The 14974-nt window shown below is 40.6% G+C and overlaps 1 protein-coding gene across 4 annotated transcripts in view; it reads right to left on the bottom strand.

Moving 5' to 3' along the window:
- llgl2 (LLGL scribble cell polarity complex component 2) overlaps positions 1 to 14629 on the bottom strand; it is a 39151-nt gene extending 24522 nt beyond the window's left edge. For 3 of the 4 annotated variants that reach the window (XM_030400500.1, XM_030400497.1, XM_030400499.1), the window contains exons 1-4: positions 14327 to 14629; positions 3646 to 3765; positions 1497 to 1594; positions 8 to 89 (exon numbers count right to left, since the gene is read on the bottom strand). In XM_030400500.1, coding sequence (XP_030256360.1) covers positions 8 to 89; positions 1497 to 1594; positions 3646 to 3720 — 255 coding nt within the window. In that variant the 5' untranslated portion in view covers positions 3721 to 3765; positions 14327 to 14629. Of the gene's footprint in view, positions 1 to 7; positions 90 to 1496; positions 1595 to 3645; positions 3766 to 10198; positions 10219 to 14326 lie in introns of those variants that run through there. The other variant, XM_030400498.1, reaches the window with a different exon arrangement.
- Positions 14630 to 14974: the final 345 nt, after the last annotated feature.

Genomic DNA, 14974 nt, shown 5'->3' on the forward strand with positions numbered 1-14974 from the left:
ACTGTACCTGGTGGGGGAGGAAGTGCACCTGTGTGACAGCAGCATTCTCATCATGTAGACCCATGAACTCCACACCTGGAGCTCCATACCTGAGCACTGGTCAAGGACAGCCTGGATATCTGGATTTGTATAGAGATGGTCCTATTGGACATACTCGCAACAGGTTTTTTATAAAAGACACCAGAGTCCTGTATCACAATGCAAATTACATTTTGCCGCCTACATAAATGTTTCCTGCTCAGCTGGCCCAGTTAATTCTGGGTTTTGGACTCGAGCCATGAGCATATTAAAAGGAGCAGAGTTCCTGATTACAGGCCATCAAATACATCATTAGCATCAGAACCATTATGTAATATTACATGACATGGTGACACTTGGGAAATTTGGTTACTGTCACAGGCTAGAAAGTTATTCATAGAGAGGAAAAATGCAGTGTTAAACTTAATCTTATTGCACAACTGGTAGACAGATGAATAGAAATAAAAACATGCGACAGAACATGTCAAATTCCTACATAATGTGAGCAGAGAGCTTTAAAGTAACAACATTTCCGCCATACCAGATCAGGATTTTTACATTCTATATTTTGAATGCTGAGTATAAACTCAATCTAAATATAACTTTTGTTTGTCCATATTGGGATCCTGTAAAAAGATTTCTTTTTTCAGTGAGGTGCTTGGTCAGTAGCTAGACTGACAACTTGATTCGTCAGCTGATCCTCTGAACTGAACACGCACATGCTCAGCACAGGTTACCATGGTGATTTCTTTCAGGTAAAAGTGAGCCATCTTCAAGTCACTAGAAAACCAGATTTAAGCATTACGCTAGCTGGCTAACCTACTAATGTAATACAGTCATACAGAAGTGAGGATGACAGTGAGCAGGGAGTCTGCCCTGCTTTAGTTGTTACCACTGAAGCAGCTCCAGGGCTGCAGACGTGTATCTGACCCTGACCTCACTGTGGAGAAACAACAACGTCCCCGTGGAGACTTAAGTGTCACATTATCTAATGACTTGTGTGCCACATAAAAACAACAGAAGCAGCCGTTCTTTGACTTGGTCTGAAGCAGTCTGCACTTTGACTCACAATATTCATTAGGGATCTTGTATCTGTGCCCTCTTGCCGTCCTGTCCCTGAACAATCTGCTGCATTGTATGAATGGATTACCCTATTGAGAGAAGGTACCGTGGTTAACAAAACCAGTGTGTCTCTCTGTGTCAATGGGGAGAGTGTACAGACTGGCTCCGCTGCATGGTCGATTAGCATAATTTTGAAAAAGGCTATGAAGTGCCATAGACTTTGGCATCTGAAAATGCCAGGCTGCATTGAGCAAGAGTGTGGGAAAATGAAATACCTGAACCAGGTGCTCATGTGAACCGCAGACGCGGATTTAGCTGCGTCACGGCTGCTTATTACCGCTGCCTGCCTCAAGTTCAAACATGACGCCCAGATTCCTCCCTGACAACTACTTGCAGACAGGTACAGTGAAGGATACAGTTTGATGGCCCCGGAGCGGGTGCCTATGGACAGCAGTTGCAGGGTGGGACTGTAGCTCAAAGCGCTGGGCTGGTGGGGGAATCCATGCTCCACTGTCTGAGGAGGAGACAAAGGACAGACAGGGGGAGGGTGAGACTAAGCTGTGACAGCAGAGACAATGACAGGATAGGAGAGACCGCAGCAAAACACAGAGCAGATACAAGCAAGTGGAGAAGAAATAGGAAGGATGACAGATAATACAGAAACATAAATCCTGCTGTCTCAGACCCACCGTCTGTCATGTCACTGCATAGTACTATACATTTGATGCAGCTGAAGCTTCTGCATGCATGATTTAGAAAGCCATGCATGATTTAAAAAGCCCTCAATTAATCAAATTATTATTGAACTGACAATATGGCCATGTGCTATACCAAATCTGCAAAGCTGCCATTTTTAGATAAAGGTAAAATGGTATTTAATGAAGTGCTGTAGTGATGCTGGGGTCTAAAAATCTTGTTCTCTAGATGTGGGAAACATATGTTTGGTTCATGCCTTTTTTTTTTTTAGAAAAATTAAAATTGTGATGCAAAAATGATCATTCCCAGTAATCATAGCCCAATTGTAAGATCTGTCAAAATGATTGATTATGATGTTCAAACAATATTATGCTGGCCTACTGGAAATGAAGAAGTGGATTTTCACCAACTGTCGCATTGGCACAGTCCTCCAACAGGACAAGAGCCACTGCTGTCATTATACATGAGTGTTACCCACTGCTTTGCCTATTTATAGCATCTGAATTATCATTAATTCATCCCGCGAACCTCTAAACCAGTGACACTGCAGCCATCAAATTCACGAAGGTAATCAAACATTCTGTTCATAGCAGTTCACAGCAGTTCACATTCAAGGTCAAAATTATGAGTAACACATGGAAAAAGTCCTGCCTCAAATGCAGATAAGAGATAAAGCTGAACACACAAAATGTATTTATCCATTTTTTTTTTTTTTTTTACAAATAGCACCACAATAGTAACACATTTCCACCCACGTACATTCTATTTATCTTGACACAAATAATACATCTTAGGGGTTTGATTATCATGGCCATACAGGTTTTTGTCCTGGTTTTGAGATAACTCTCTCAAAAATACCTGCCTCCGACTTAATACAAGTGGACAACTTAATCATCATCATCATCACCACCAACATCATCTCAACTTCAGCTTGCTCTTGAAAACTGAATAATCTGAATTATGTCACCTCTGCATTATTACATTGGTTTTAACTCTCTAAAATACCTGCCTCCAACTTACAGTGGAGGGTGAATGTAGTTTAGTTTGTGGTACTATTTTTGACTGACAAATTACTGAAAATGAATAAAAATGACTCCAAACACAACTGGTGAAAACAGCTAATAACCTTTATAACAACCTTTCTTCATCATCATCATCATCATCATCTCAACTTCAGCTTGCTCTTGAAAACTGTGTGAATAATCTGAATTATGTCACCTCTGCATTATTACCTGTATTCATCAGCTTCTATTTGTCTGTTATTTGTATTTGCCCCTGGATTCAGAAATAATGTCATTATATTTCTGCAGTCAACCAGTAATCGTGCTAAACACTCAGAGCAGCTCCATCCTTGTGCAGAGTTTGCTCAGAGTGGAGTTCTGGATCTGATCCTGCACATTAAAGCAACTGTCTTTTGGACATTTGCCTGGAAGGCATAAAACAAGATACATTTAATGATTTATAATTCCCATATTTGTTATGGGATGGTCAAGTTTTTTATTATATTCTTTTCTGAAAATCTTCATCACTTAAATAAATATCAAGCAAAAAGCAAAACTGTGTTCTTACTCGTTTACTTATCAGCTCAAAGTAGGTGTGTGGGTTTAACCAAAATGAGAAAACGCTGGTTTACAAAGCTATGGTTAACATCAGGCAACATTTGGTGAATTCTGTTTCAACACTGAAAGCTGGGCATCTTTCTGACCTGCAAGTGAAACAGCTCAGGAAAAGTACATCAACATCCAGAAGTGGTTTTGGTTGTTTAAGTGCTCTTTAATAGTCAACATGATTTAAGGCAATAGATGTCTCATGTCTATCGGCTTCTGCACTGTGTGTCTTGAGCTGTGCCATGTGTCAAGGTTCACTTACCTTGTTGAACTGGAAAAGCTCCTGTTTGAGTTTGTCTCTCTGGGACTCCTGGCCGTGTCGCCTGAACCTCTTCATCCTGTCTCAGCACCAGTGTGGAGCCTGCGGGCCCACTGACGCACGCTACAGGGAGGACAGACAGAAGACAAGGAGAGGGGAGAGAGGGCAGAGTTAAACTATGAATCCACCAGCTCAGTGTTTCCATTTGTCTTAGTACGCTCATTACCATCTAGTTTTCTCACTGCTCTTGTCAAACGTCTCTGGTGAGATGTCTGCACTGAGCCCAAAGGATACTAAAAGACAACAGCCACCCCAGCCAGTCTGTTCACCCTACTGCCATCTGGCAGTATACAGTATAACATATACTTCTGTATACGATACAGAAGTATATGTTACCAGACTACAGAGCAGCTTCTGTGACTCATCCTGACCTAATAGAATCATCCAATTATTGAATTTTGTTTTATATGTTGCATAAACAGACTATAATCTATGGTTCCGTTGTACAATCCTGGGTGTATAATGATAATCAAATCAATTTTTGACATGTTTGGCTTATTTAATTTCTCTTTTACTTGTAACATTTAGTTAACACAGCTTCACAGTTAGTTAAATGTACTTAACGTACTGTAAATGGACTTTCTTATAAAATGTGGCAGAGCAACAAAGCAAAACACAATCGTCATTTTATCAGGTCCTTATTTCACAGAGATGATTGTAGCCCCATGGAGACGTGCATTTCTTTATATAAATGTGATGGTAATTTTACACCTTGGGCTGACGTCTGACTAAGAGCTGAGCCAAGGTGACATAAATGCCACGACAGCAAGTTGGACCTGTACCAGTTCTGGAAGACTTTCAACATGGAACAAGTCTAAAATGAATTAAAGTCACAGTAACACAAACAACGGCTGGACAAGGTTAAATATTCACAGAGAGTTTAAATGTACATCTCATTCTGCCTTCTGAAAAGCAAGTTATCTTTGCTAGCTGACTCTGCTCTGAGCACCATCGGGGATGTGTTTACACTGCTATCACATCATCTTTGGACTGCTGGAGGAAGGTGTGAGTCAGTGCAATGAGGAGAGAGAGAGGGGGCATCTGAGCCTATGGAGGGCATATAGAGGAATATATGCATCGTCATTGCATTCTCCAAGTATCTCAAAAGAAGTCTGAGAAGGCTTGGCATTGCAGAGACAACTTGTGGTAAACTGATGGGCTCCGTGTTCTACAGAGCGACTGACTGACTAAGCTCCATCACGTGAAGGAAAGGTTCAACCAAAGAGCAGCATAAAGGCCTCTAAGCCGGAGTGTCTGCGTGGTGCGTCTGCTCTCTGAGGCCCGGCCCTCAGCGCCCTGGCTCCTTCACTCACTGACACTCAACTATGTAAAAGAAAACAGCTCAGGGAAGAATATTTCTGAGGGACAGGAAAACTCATAACTGCAGTCAGACATATGATCCACAGCGTCACATGTCCATGACAAAAAGGCCTGTACCGTGAGTCACAGTTTTCCGTCTGAACCAGCTTGTTTTCCTGGGTCCAAATCGAGACATAGTTCTGTTATTACTTTCATATCAGCTGTGCTGCCTTGACTCACTAATGGCCGGCGACACACACCTCCAGGTCTAGCTTCTTTCACAAAAAAAAAATCATTACTTTTCTGTTAGAGTGGGCTGGCTGGACAAAGCCTTGTACATTTATTTGAGTGTGTACAGGGAGGTACCTCTGAAATGTTTTACTTTTGATACTCCAAAAAATAATAAAAACAAAAACAGTCAGCAATACTTTTTCCCAGTAAAGATCTCGAAACAAGCATTTTCTATTTCTTTGAAGACCTTAGCGAGTTGGTTTTTGTACATTACTCAAAATGACAGCTGTTTGATATGAGCCAAATCTTGTATCTGGGTATACACAAGCCCCAATTGCAATGAAGTTGGGACGTTGTGTAAAATATAAATAAAAACAGAATACAATGATTTGCAAATCCTTCTCAACTTATATTCAATTGAATACATTACAGAGACAAGAAATTTAATGTTCAAACTGATAAACTGTTTTTTTTGCAAATATTCGCTCATTTTGAATGTGATGCCTGCAACAAGTTCCAAAAGAGCTGGGACAGCGCCATGTTTAGCGCTGTGTTACATCACCGTTCCTTTAAAACAACACTCAATAAGTGTTAGCTAACTGAGGACACTAATTGTTGAAGCTTTGTATGTGGAATTCTTTCCCATTCTTGCTTGATGTATGACTTCAGTTGCTCAACAGTCCGGGGTCTCCGTTGTCGTATTTTGTGCTTCATAACGCGCCACACATTTTCAATGGGCGACCAAATTGAAAATAAGCGAATATTTGCAAAAAACTATGTTTTTCAGTTTAAACATTTAATATCTTGTCTTTGTAGTGTAATTCAATTGCCTATAAGTTGAACAGTATTTGGAAATCACTGTATTCTGTTTTTATTTACGTTTTACACAACGTCCCAACTTCATTGCATTTGAGGTTTGTAGTTCATTTCATTCACCAAGAAGAAAAAGCTTGAAATGTTAACATTTGAGAAGCTTAAACAAAATAATGTATGTGTCTCTAAAAAAAACTACAACAACATCAACAACAACAACAACAAAAACAATTCATCAACTACAGAAAATCTAGTGTGCTCAAAACTGCCTGTGAGACTTTTGGAATTACAATGATAAAACCAACTTCTTTTCATGTCCAATGTTTCAACTTCATGTCATCTTTCATGGTATACCAATCAAATAACAGTCAGCACCAAAAAGTCAAGGAATGCCAGAGCAGATATCATTGCAGAAAAAATGTCTTTGTTTTGGTGAGGAGAACAAAACGCAAAAGAGACACATATTGTTGTCCTAGCAAAAATTTATATCAGGTTTTCTTTAATACCGGCATAAAATTCCAAACTATACTAAACTTTTATGTAGGGCTGGGTGATATGGTATAAAGTGTTATCACAATGTGTTCTTTTCTATTGATCAATGTCGATATTTATCACATGTATATTTAACAATAATAATAATAATGATGCTGAATTTACAGTTAGAGCATTCTTCTTAGGACAGAACCCAAAACAAACCAGAATGTTAATTATAGTTTATAAAATACATTTACTTCTCGTCAGATAATGGATGACAAACATTTAACGGAGCCAACCAACCAAAAGTAAAATGATAATGTATGTATATACATTATACATGTATATATAATGTATGTATATGTACAACAAATCGCTTGTTTCAAATGTGTCTCAATCATTTTAGAGGTAGTACACTGAACTAAACATTGATTAAAGAAAATAATAAAAAGTTAAATCTTGAGGATGAATATGCTACTGTATCCTGTGAACACTGCACATTCTTGAGCTTGCAGGTAATTGTTCAGTTCAGCTTCATTAGCCTCCTGTTCTGCAAGACCTGATGTGGTTCGGAAGTGCGACCAGACCACATATCATCTCTGAGCTGCTCCTCCACCTTTACCCTCCACTCTGCGTACAGCTGAGGGACTGATGTTTTGCAGAGTGTACTTAGCACCCATGACAGTCATTAGCTTCTTAAATCCCTGTTTTTAAACTGTGCTTCTAGGCGTCATATCTTTAGCGGTACAGTACGTATTTGCACTTGTTATATCTTTGTATCGCTTCCGTTTCTTCATGGGGCAATGGCTGAAAAAGCAGCAGCAATTGTTGGTTGTCGAAATGAAGTTTGACTAGTAGAGGTAGTGGGGCTGGTCTGTTGGCTACTAGTGGGGAGGCTGACTCTAGCATGATAGCTCAAACTGATGCTCTTGGAGTTCTGTTTAGGACAGTACCTGTTGAGATGATGGACGAGATGGCCTACACATTTTGCACCTAAAGCTGGTCTGTCATTTGTCAGACTTCAGGTAGGAGAACTATTTCCAAATAAGTAAAGTGGTATGACCTTTCTTTGGTTCACTTTCTTTGTCTTTGTCAGTTTTCTCTCACTCGGTTTCGCTAGTCGGGCCGCTCATTTTCGTGTGTCGTCTCGACACCGTCATTCTGAGTTGTTGAGTGTTTCTCTGCTGTGCGATTGGCGTAGTGTTTTCTAGGTAGAGGACAACGGACTCAAAAAAATCGTTTTATCGTCCAGCCCTACTCTACTAACCTGGCAATTGAGTGGCCGAATACAACTCCACCTGGTAAAATAAACACATCCACTGAAGGTTCATCAACAAGTAGCATGCCTGATGTTGTTGCAGGTCACAAGCGTGTAGTCCTTGTGGACCCTGTGTGTGTGTTTGCACAGGCACGTACATGCTGTGTGTGTGTGTGTGCATGCGTGTGTGCGTCTGTGTGTGAGACAGCCCCAGGAGAAGCAATGGAGCAGAAAGAGGGAGTTTAAAGCCATGAGCTCTGCTGACAATGCCAGGGTGGGAGGTCCATCTCACAAACAACTGCTTCTTAAGGCTACGAGAGGAATCTGCTGATGGAAAACGAGAGTAAGAATACAGCCCTCGCATATGCACACATGTAAACACTGAGGCCAACAACCAGTATGGGGAGCTTGGGTTCCTCCTGTAAAAACAGCCTTCAGCACATGCGACATGTCAGGTGCGAGTTTCTCTCTGCAGTGAGACATCCTAATCCCATACGTTTCTTTCCGACCATATTAATTGTGGCTTTTCAAGTAACCCGACAGACATTAGAGCACAAATTACCCATTCATTAAACACACTCAAGTGTTATTTCTATACCAGCTACTTATCAAGGGCCAAGGCTGGGAATGAAGATCACAATTATGTGAACGACAGTGATGTTTAAGGCTGTTAGTTCAGACAGTTGGATTTACCTCCTCCTCTTCTCCATCTCCAAATCGTGTACAGTGGATGAAACAACCCAACATTCAACAAGTCGAGCTAACAAGGCAACAATTTAGCAGCTTTACTTTATCATCATACTCCAATTTGTAATGGGTGTCTCTTTTTTTCTTTTTCTTTTTTACATCTGTGAGACACGTATGACTTTCATCAGAGGGCAGGTCACAGAGCATTTTGCTCAAGAGCACATGGACAGGAAATGTGGGTGACTTTACTTTAGGAAATTACTTATGTTACAGACTGAAATGTGCCTGTACTGAGAGTCACCAACAGCTAATGAGCTGGCATCAAATTCCTGGCCAGATTCATAACATTTGATTGCCAATACTTTCATCAGATATTTAGAGATTTAAAATCTTAATTCTGACATTTCGACTATTTCATTTGTATGTGAATTTTACATTTGGAAGCACTTAATTATTTTCGTTGACGATTATTTTCAAGGCTCGTTTCGTTGTTTGAATTTTGTTCTCCAAGCCCAAGATAACATCCATTAATGTCTTGTTTTGTCTACAACAGAAAGATATTCAAATAGTTGGCAATGAAATGAATAGTTATTGACTTGATTAACTGATGCAGCTAGAGGTGTTCCATAATTTTCCGACAATCAACAAATCCCACAAAAAACCAACCTCAACAATTATTTAGGACTAAAACTTCACTTTAAAAACACTTCTGGAAGGTTCAGCTCCTGGTCAAGAAATAATTTCATACATACAACCAAAACTTTTCATTTCTACACTTATTTCTTCATACAAATTGAACAAACAAGATTGTGTCATCTTTGGAGAAAGACAGGCCAGCCATTTCACCTATTTCAGTTTTTATGCAATAATCCAATAAGCTGCTGGTTGAACTGGAAAGATATGAGTGGGGTACAAACCCACTAATTCAACTGTGAGCAAGAAAGCAAAAAGGCATATTTTCTAACTATAAAAGTATCCCCTTTAATGCACAATGTGTAACTTCTGCTGTTAGGGATCTCAATCAAAACAAAGAAAACAGAAGACATAGCTCATGACATTCTGAAATAGTGTAGGGGGGGGGGGGGTTGTTGTGTACATTGCTAAAGGAGCAACATTGCCAGTACACAAAAAAACAAATTATGGCATACCAACAGATTTAACCTTTAACATAGGAAGTTTGGCTACTTCTGTTAAATGAAGAAGTGGCAAAGGTGAAATTTCAAGTCACAACCAGCCCCACACCTGATCAGTTGCATCAAAAAAGGGTTTAAATGCAAATACTTAGTGTTAATAATAGAGAAAATTATCTGAGTGACAATTTATAGCTAAACAAAGATGATGCCGTTCAAAAAGGTTCCACCTAAGCTTATTTTAAATAAAAAAATAATCAATTCCCCCAAATGATAGTAGATTCAGCGATGACTGTGGACAAAGCTGTTATTGTGACAGGGAAGTACCTGGTAGTTTCAGGTTAATCAGGACAACAATGGCAGGTCAGAAGTGAGCAACACAGAACACAGCAAAGCAGACCAGTTTCACCAGAGCACTCAACAGTGATGTGCCCTACTTGTATCTCACATATGGATTTTCCCAGGAATTTCACTTGGCAATAAAAGAGCAATGAACTCTGCTGACAGTAAGCTGTGTCTTTCATCACATTGTTTGATCTACAGTGAGCTCATCCTTCAGCAAGATAAGGTAACATGCAGTATTTGCCTATGATAGCTAATTCACCTGGTGTATTGACTCTTCTCACAAAGTCACATTCAGCAACAGTCTGCCTTAAATGTGCCGTCTCTGATGTCCAATACACCAACCAAAAGTCCTTCACTTAACGGGTTCACTCTCTGTCAGCAGGCTGCCATTTATCATCAGTGATGTCATGAAATTCCCAGCATATCAACCAAGCCATCTAAGTTGAGAAGGAAGTCAAAAGAGAGAGAACATGAGCATAAACATGCCTGAACAGGACAACAACAACCTCGAGAGAAGGAGGCTCAACCAGCAGAGCTTCTAAATGGTCTTCGTCTCTCATCGACATAGCTTGCATAGTGCCTCAAAGGAAGAAAGAATGGCCAGGAAATGCCTGGCATCCAAAACATTCTTCTTATGGACTTATGCAATCAGCAGCAATGTCAGCACTTGCTGCAAGAAAGAAAAAAAAGTGCAAGGATAATGAGACCCTGTCTGACTGCCATCTGATCGAGTCATAAACTTGAAGCTGCTCACATACAGGGTGTCAAAGAATGGAGGTTAAAGTAAACCACGTTCAGAGCAGGTGGAGCAGAACCTGTTAGGCAGGTGCTGTTAGCCTGTGCAGCCTGAGAGCGGTGGCTTGTGCGCACACACACACACACAGACACAGACACACACAGACACACACACACAATAAGGCACCGAATAATACTGATCTTGGGCTGGACATCACTGAGCTATTCTTGGTTGTGGTGATGGAAATGAGTCCTCTCAAGTCAGCGATTGGACGGTCTGCTGCGGGTTTGGGTGTGATGGGTGTCAAGTCAGTGCAATGAGGGGAGGGAGGGGGCATCTGCGCAACATGAAACAGAAACCATCAGGTGTGTGTCATGCTGACACTTGACTCAAACTGCGCTTCGGCGAATACTAATGAATTAGAAAGTTTTTTCCTGTGTATTCAGACGAAGAATGCAGCTAACAAGACAGAGCAGAAAGGAGATTCTGTCATATCCACCACAACGAAATTTACAGAAATGCTTCCTTCCACTAACAAAACAGAAACGAGATCTTGTCAGTTTTGGGTGTGGCTGCCAGGATATCATGTCTCCCACCAACTCACTGACTCTTTCCTGTAATCAGAACCAGGGAGACAGAAGATGGGGGCATGAAGGAGCACAACGTTTACACTAGTCCAGTTCAGACTGTCACTGAGCAGCTACTGGCTGTTTTTGACCAGACATTCTTGTTATTACAGAGAGAGTGCAACAAAGAAATAAGTTACCGCTAAGTGCCGGTACCAAATTACGGGTACCTGTATTGATATCGGTTCAAACGAAACATGTCAGTTGTGACAAACAAATCACATCATAACTGCAGCAGGAGGACCGGACTGGTGATGTGGGGAGGGTCAGAGCACTGATGTTAAAGCTCAGTTAGTGTCCAGATCAACTAGTGACTTTTCTGACTGTGTCACCATTTGCTTGTAGTGATGAGTGTTTAAAACCTGATGGTAACATTGAGCTGCTTTTGTGCTTGTCACCTGTCTTCTATACATCCGTTATAAACCCACATTCATTTGGAACCATCTATTTAAAAACACTTGTAACAGACGATAGAGGGTTTCTTAATGCTTTTTCACCCTAATTTTGCCCAAGATTAACCCAAGTTAGAAACCCCTTTCAGAATAATTCAATTCAACAATACAGAAACACAGCTTCCATAGCACAAGAGTTAAATCAATTCCTCTCTGACACAGACAATTCAATTTCAAAATGGGAATCTTCATAGAATTCATTAGAGAGTTGCTGTAATGGAAAGTATTACACTTATTACAAATTGACCATTTGATGCTATTCAATCAATTCAACTATTAAATCAATTCAACTACTCAATCAATTCAATTATTTTTTGAAAGAAAACCGTAGACATAAAGAGATTCTTTCTGTATTGATTGTTATGATATGGTATCAGGCTTCCAATGTGAAGTGCATTACCCCACACATTTGTCTTCATCTTTATTCTCAACATCTGGGGTGCCATATCCATGTTATCTTGAGAAAGGATAACACCTGGAGCAAGCTTGCATTTTAACTTTATCATTATCTTCATGACAAACACTACAATCTTAGGGCTGGGCGATATGGCCAATTCATCCATCACTTGTCCAAGTAATTTGGATCATAAAATGCATTCTCACAATGAGCTTCATCCAGGTAAATCTGTCATAAAGCCTTATGAGCTGAAAGGACATTTTATAGCATTTTCTACTTCCTATGCCATCCCATATTCAAACCACCGAAAACGTGTCTTTTCCTGCCTGATAATGTGTTGCACATTGGGAAAAGTAAAAAAGGAATCAAGTTAACATTTAACAGCGCTAAACACAGCGTGACAGTCTGAGCCAAGTCCTCCGTTTGAAGTTTACAAGCACAGTACGCCTCTTGGACGTCTCCACACCAGTGTAGCTTAGATAAATGAACTTTCCTGTTCAGAGTATTATTTTTTAAAAACAGGAAGCCTCTGAAGACAACACTGACAGTCTTGCACATGTGGTCACACATTTGTACAACTAAGATAGCTGAAAAAAGCAGCTTTTATTATAGATACATAGGAAATTCATAGGGCAAGCCATTTATCTTGCCTCCATAATAGTTTCAGGTGGACTTTACTATACAGGTGGAAGTGCACTGAATCCACAGAGAACAAAGGCTTTTTGTGTGGCCAGTTTGTCCCTGATGCAGGTGGAGTTGGAAGGACACAGACAGCACGTCCTTCAGCTGTATCCACAATAGATTATGGACGTTTTTGGGCCGCTCGTGCTCGACAAGTCTGAGTGACGTACAAGTTTGTCAAAGTTAATCATCATCTGATTTTAAGAGGCGGAGGACTATGTTATATTTACAGAGGTCGGCAGGCAGTTGACACAAGGTGACTCAGGAGTTTACATTGGCTAAATGCAAACAATGTGAGGAGAGACTTGTAGGGCCGTTTGGGGTATTTCATTGTTTTATTACAACATGTTGTCATTTACCTGTGAATTTTCCTTAAACTAGCCAAACCGGTGAAACGCTTCTTCCTCTCTCACTCTCTCACAGACACACACACACACCCCCTCCCCAAACGCAGTTACTCATGCTTCAAACCCTACCGTTGACTCAAAGGGCTTACTAACGTAGCTCCTAGGGAGACACACCTTGCTCGAGTTTTACGTTTCCGTAATTATGCAACACTATCGGCAACTGCTACTCACCTGGCTGCAGTCTGGGGTTAACAAGGAATCACACAGTTCAGGAATTTCTTGCCAATTTTCTGCTCTGGACTCGTGTCTCGCCAATTAATGTACAGCTTTTGAGTTGGTATCATCACCAGGTGTGTCCTAGCGCCTGCTTAAGCTAGTTATTTTAGCCCTTGTTTACTGTGGGCTTAGAGTTAACAACAAGCTAAGCAGCGGTTAACCAACCAGCGATCTGATCACATCTCATCCATGCCAAATGTGAAGAAAAAAAAAGAAGAAGGAAAAAAAAAAAAAAGATTACAATGTATTGTTGGCGTCGTTAAAGACAGACCAATTTATGTCATAGACTCGACTGACAAGTTTTTACAAGTCGTTCAAGTTCTGTGGAACATTCGGCATCACAGCAACCCACCAAGCAGACTATCCATCTGCAATAAAAACCGCAGAAGCTAAACCAGTTGTGTCAACTTTCACGTATTGTTTCAGCGGTGGAATATATGTGTAAGCTAACGTTAAATAGCAGATGAATTAAAACCACGGCTGAATGTTAAACATCGATGTTAACCAAGTTGGATGAACAACCTCAAGTTGGTTATTACCAAAAATGTAGTGTTAACTGTATATAATCATTCATGCGGAGAACAATCTAAATCCGCGAAATTCGCAACTTATCTCATATAAAGCCAACAACACTAAGCGGCTTGATTTATGGGTGGAATACCTAGAGAGTACAACTTAGCCAGCTAGCCAGTGAGCAATTTCAAGAATGATGTTTGGCTACACAAGCAACTTTAGCTAGCTTGAGTTGGAGTACTTCAGGTTTTGAACACAGAACAGGTGGCGGTGATAAACAGCGTCGTTAAATAGTTAGCAAACACCTGTGGGCACCAGCTCTCGGTAAACATGAAGTGCGGGCCAACCTCCCAACCCACCTGATTCAAAACGGCCGTTGCTTAGCCGATGTCCACCGTTTACAGACGCTGGATTCCACCTCCGGCCAGTGTCCGGTGTTTTAGTTGGTTAGGAGCTCTCTCTTCATACAAAGTCAAGGAAAATATGCCCAGACCGAAAGCGAGTACTCCAAGGATCCACGGGACAACGTGTTTGCAGAGGAAAATAACACGTCAGAGCACCGGGTAAAGAATAAAAACTGCTCCTTCTTTTTCCACCGCTGTGGCGGTAGCTTCGCTCGGTGTTTCCTGCTAGGCTAAACTTCACTGACTGCTCTGCTAACTCCTCCCTCGTGGTGCATTCAAGTGCACTTTATAAACTATGGTCAATTCCTGCCACAGTTCGAATCCCGTCCCACTTCCGCGTTAATGCTCTCGTGTGACCCAGTGTAGTTTTTCACCATCAGAACTGCTTCTTTGACCATTCTTTAAAAAAAAAAAAAAATTAAAAACCCATCATACTCTCCCTGTATATTTGATGTTTTGTTTGTAAAAATGATTAAGTGTTTGCCTTTTTTACAGCCATGAAGTAGCAGACATTAAGACCATCATAGATATGACCATCTAGAATACAGGTGGAATGTCATTATGACCAAAGACTGAATGAATGTAAATGGAGACTTAGTATCA

The sequence above is a fragment of the Sparus aurata genome, chromosome 20 (assembly GCF_900880675.1).
Source record: "Sparus aurata chromosome 20, fSpaAur1.1, whole genome shotgun sequence".
Classification (NCBI taxonomy): domain Eukaryota; kingdom Metazoa; phylum Chordata; class Actinopteri; order Spariformes; family Sparidae; genus Sparus; species Sparus aurata.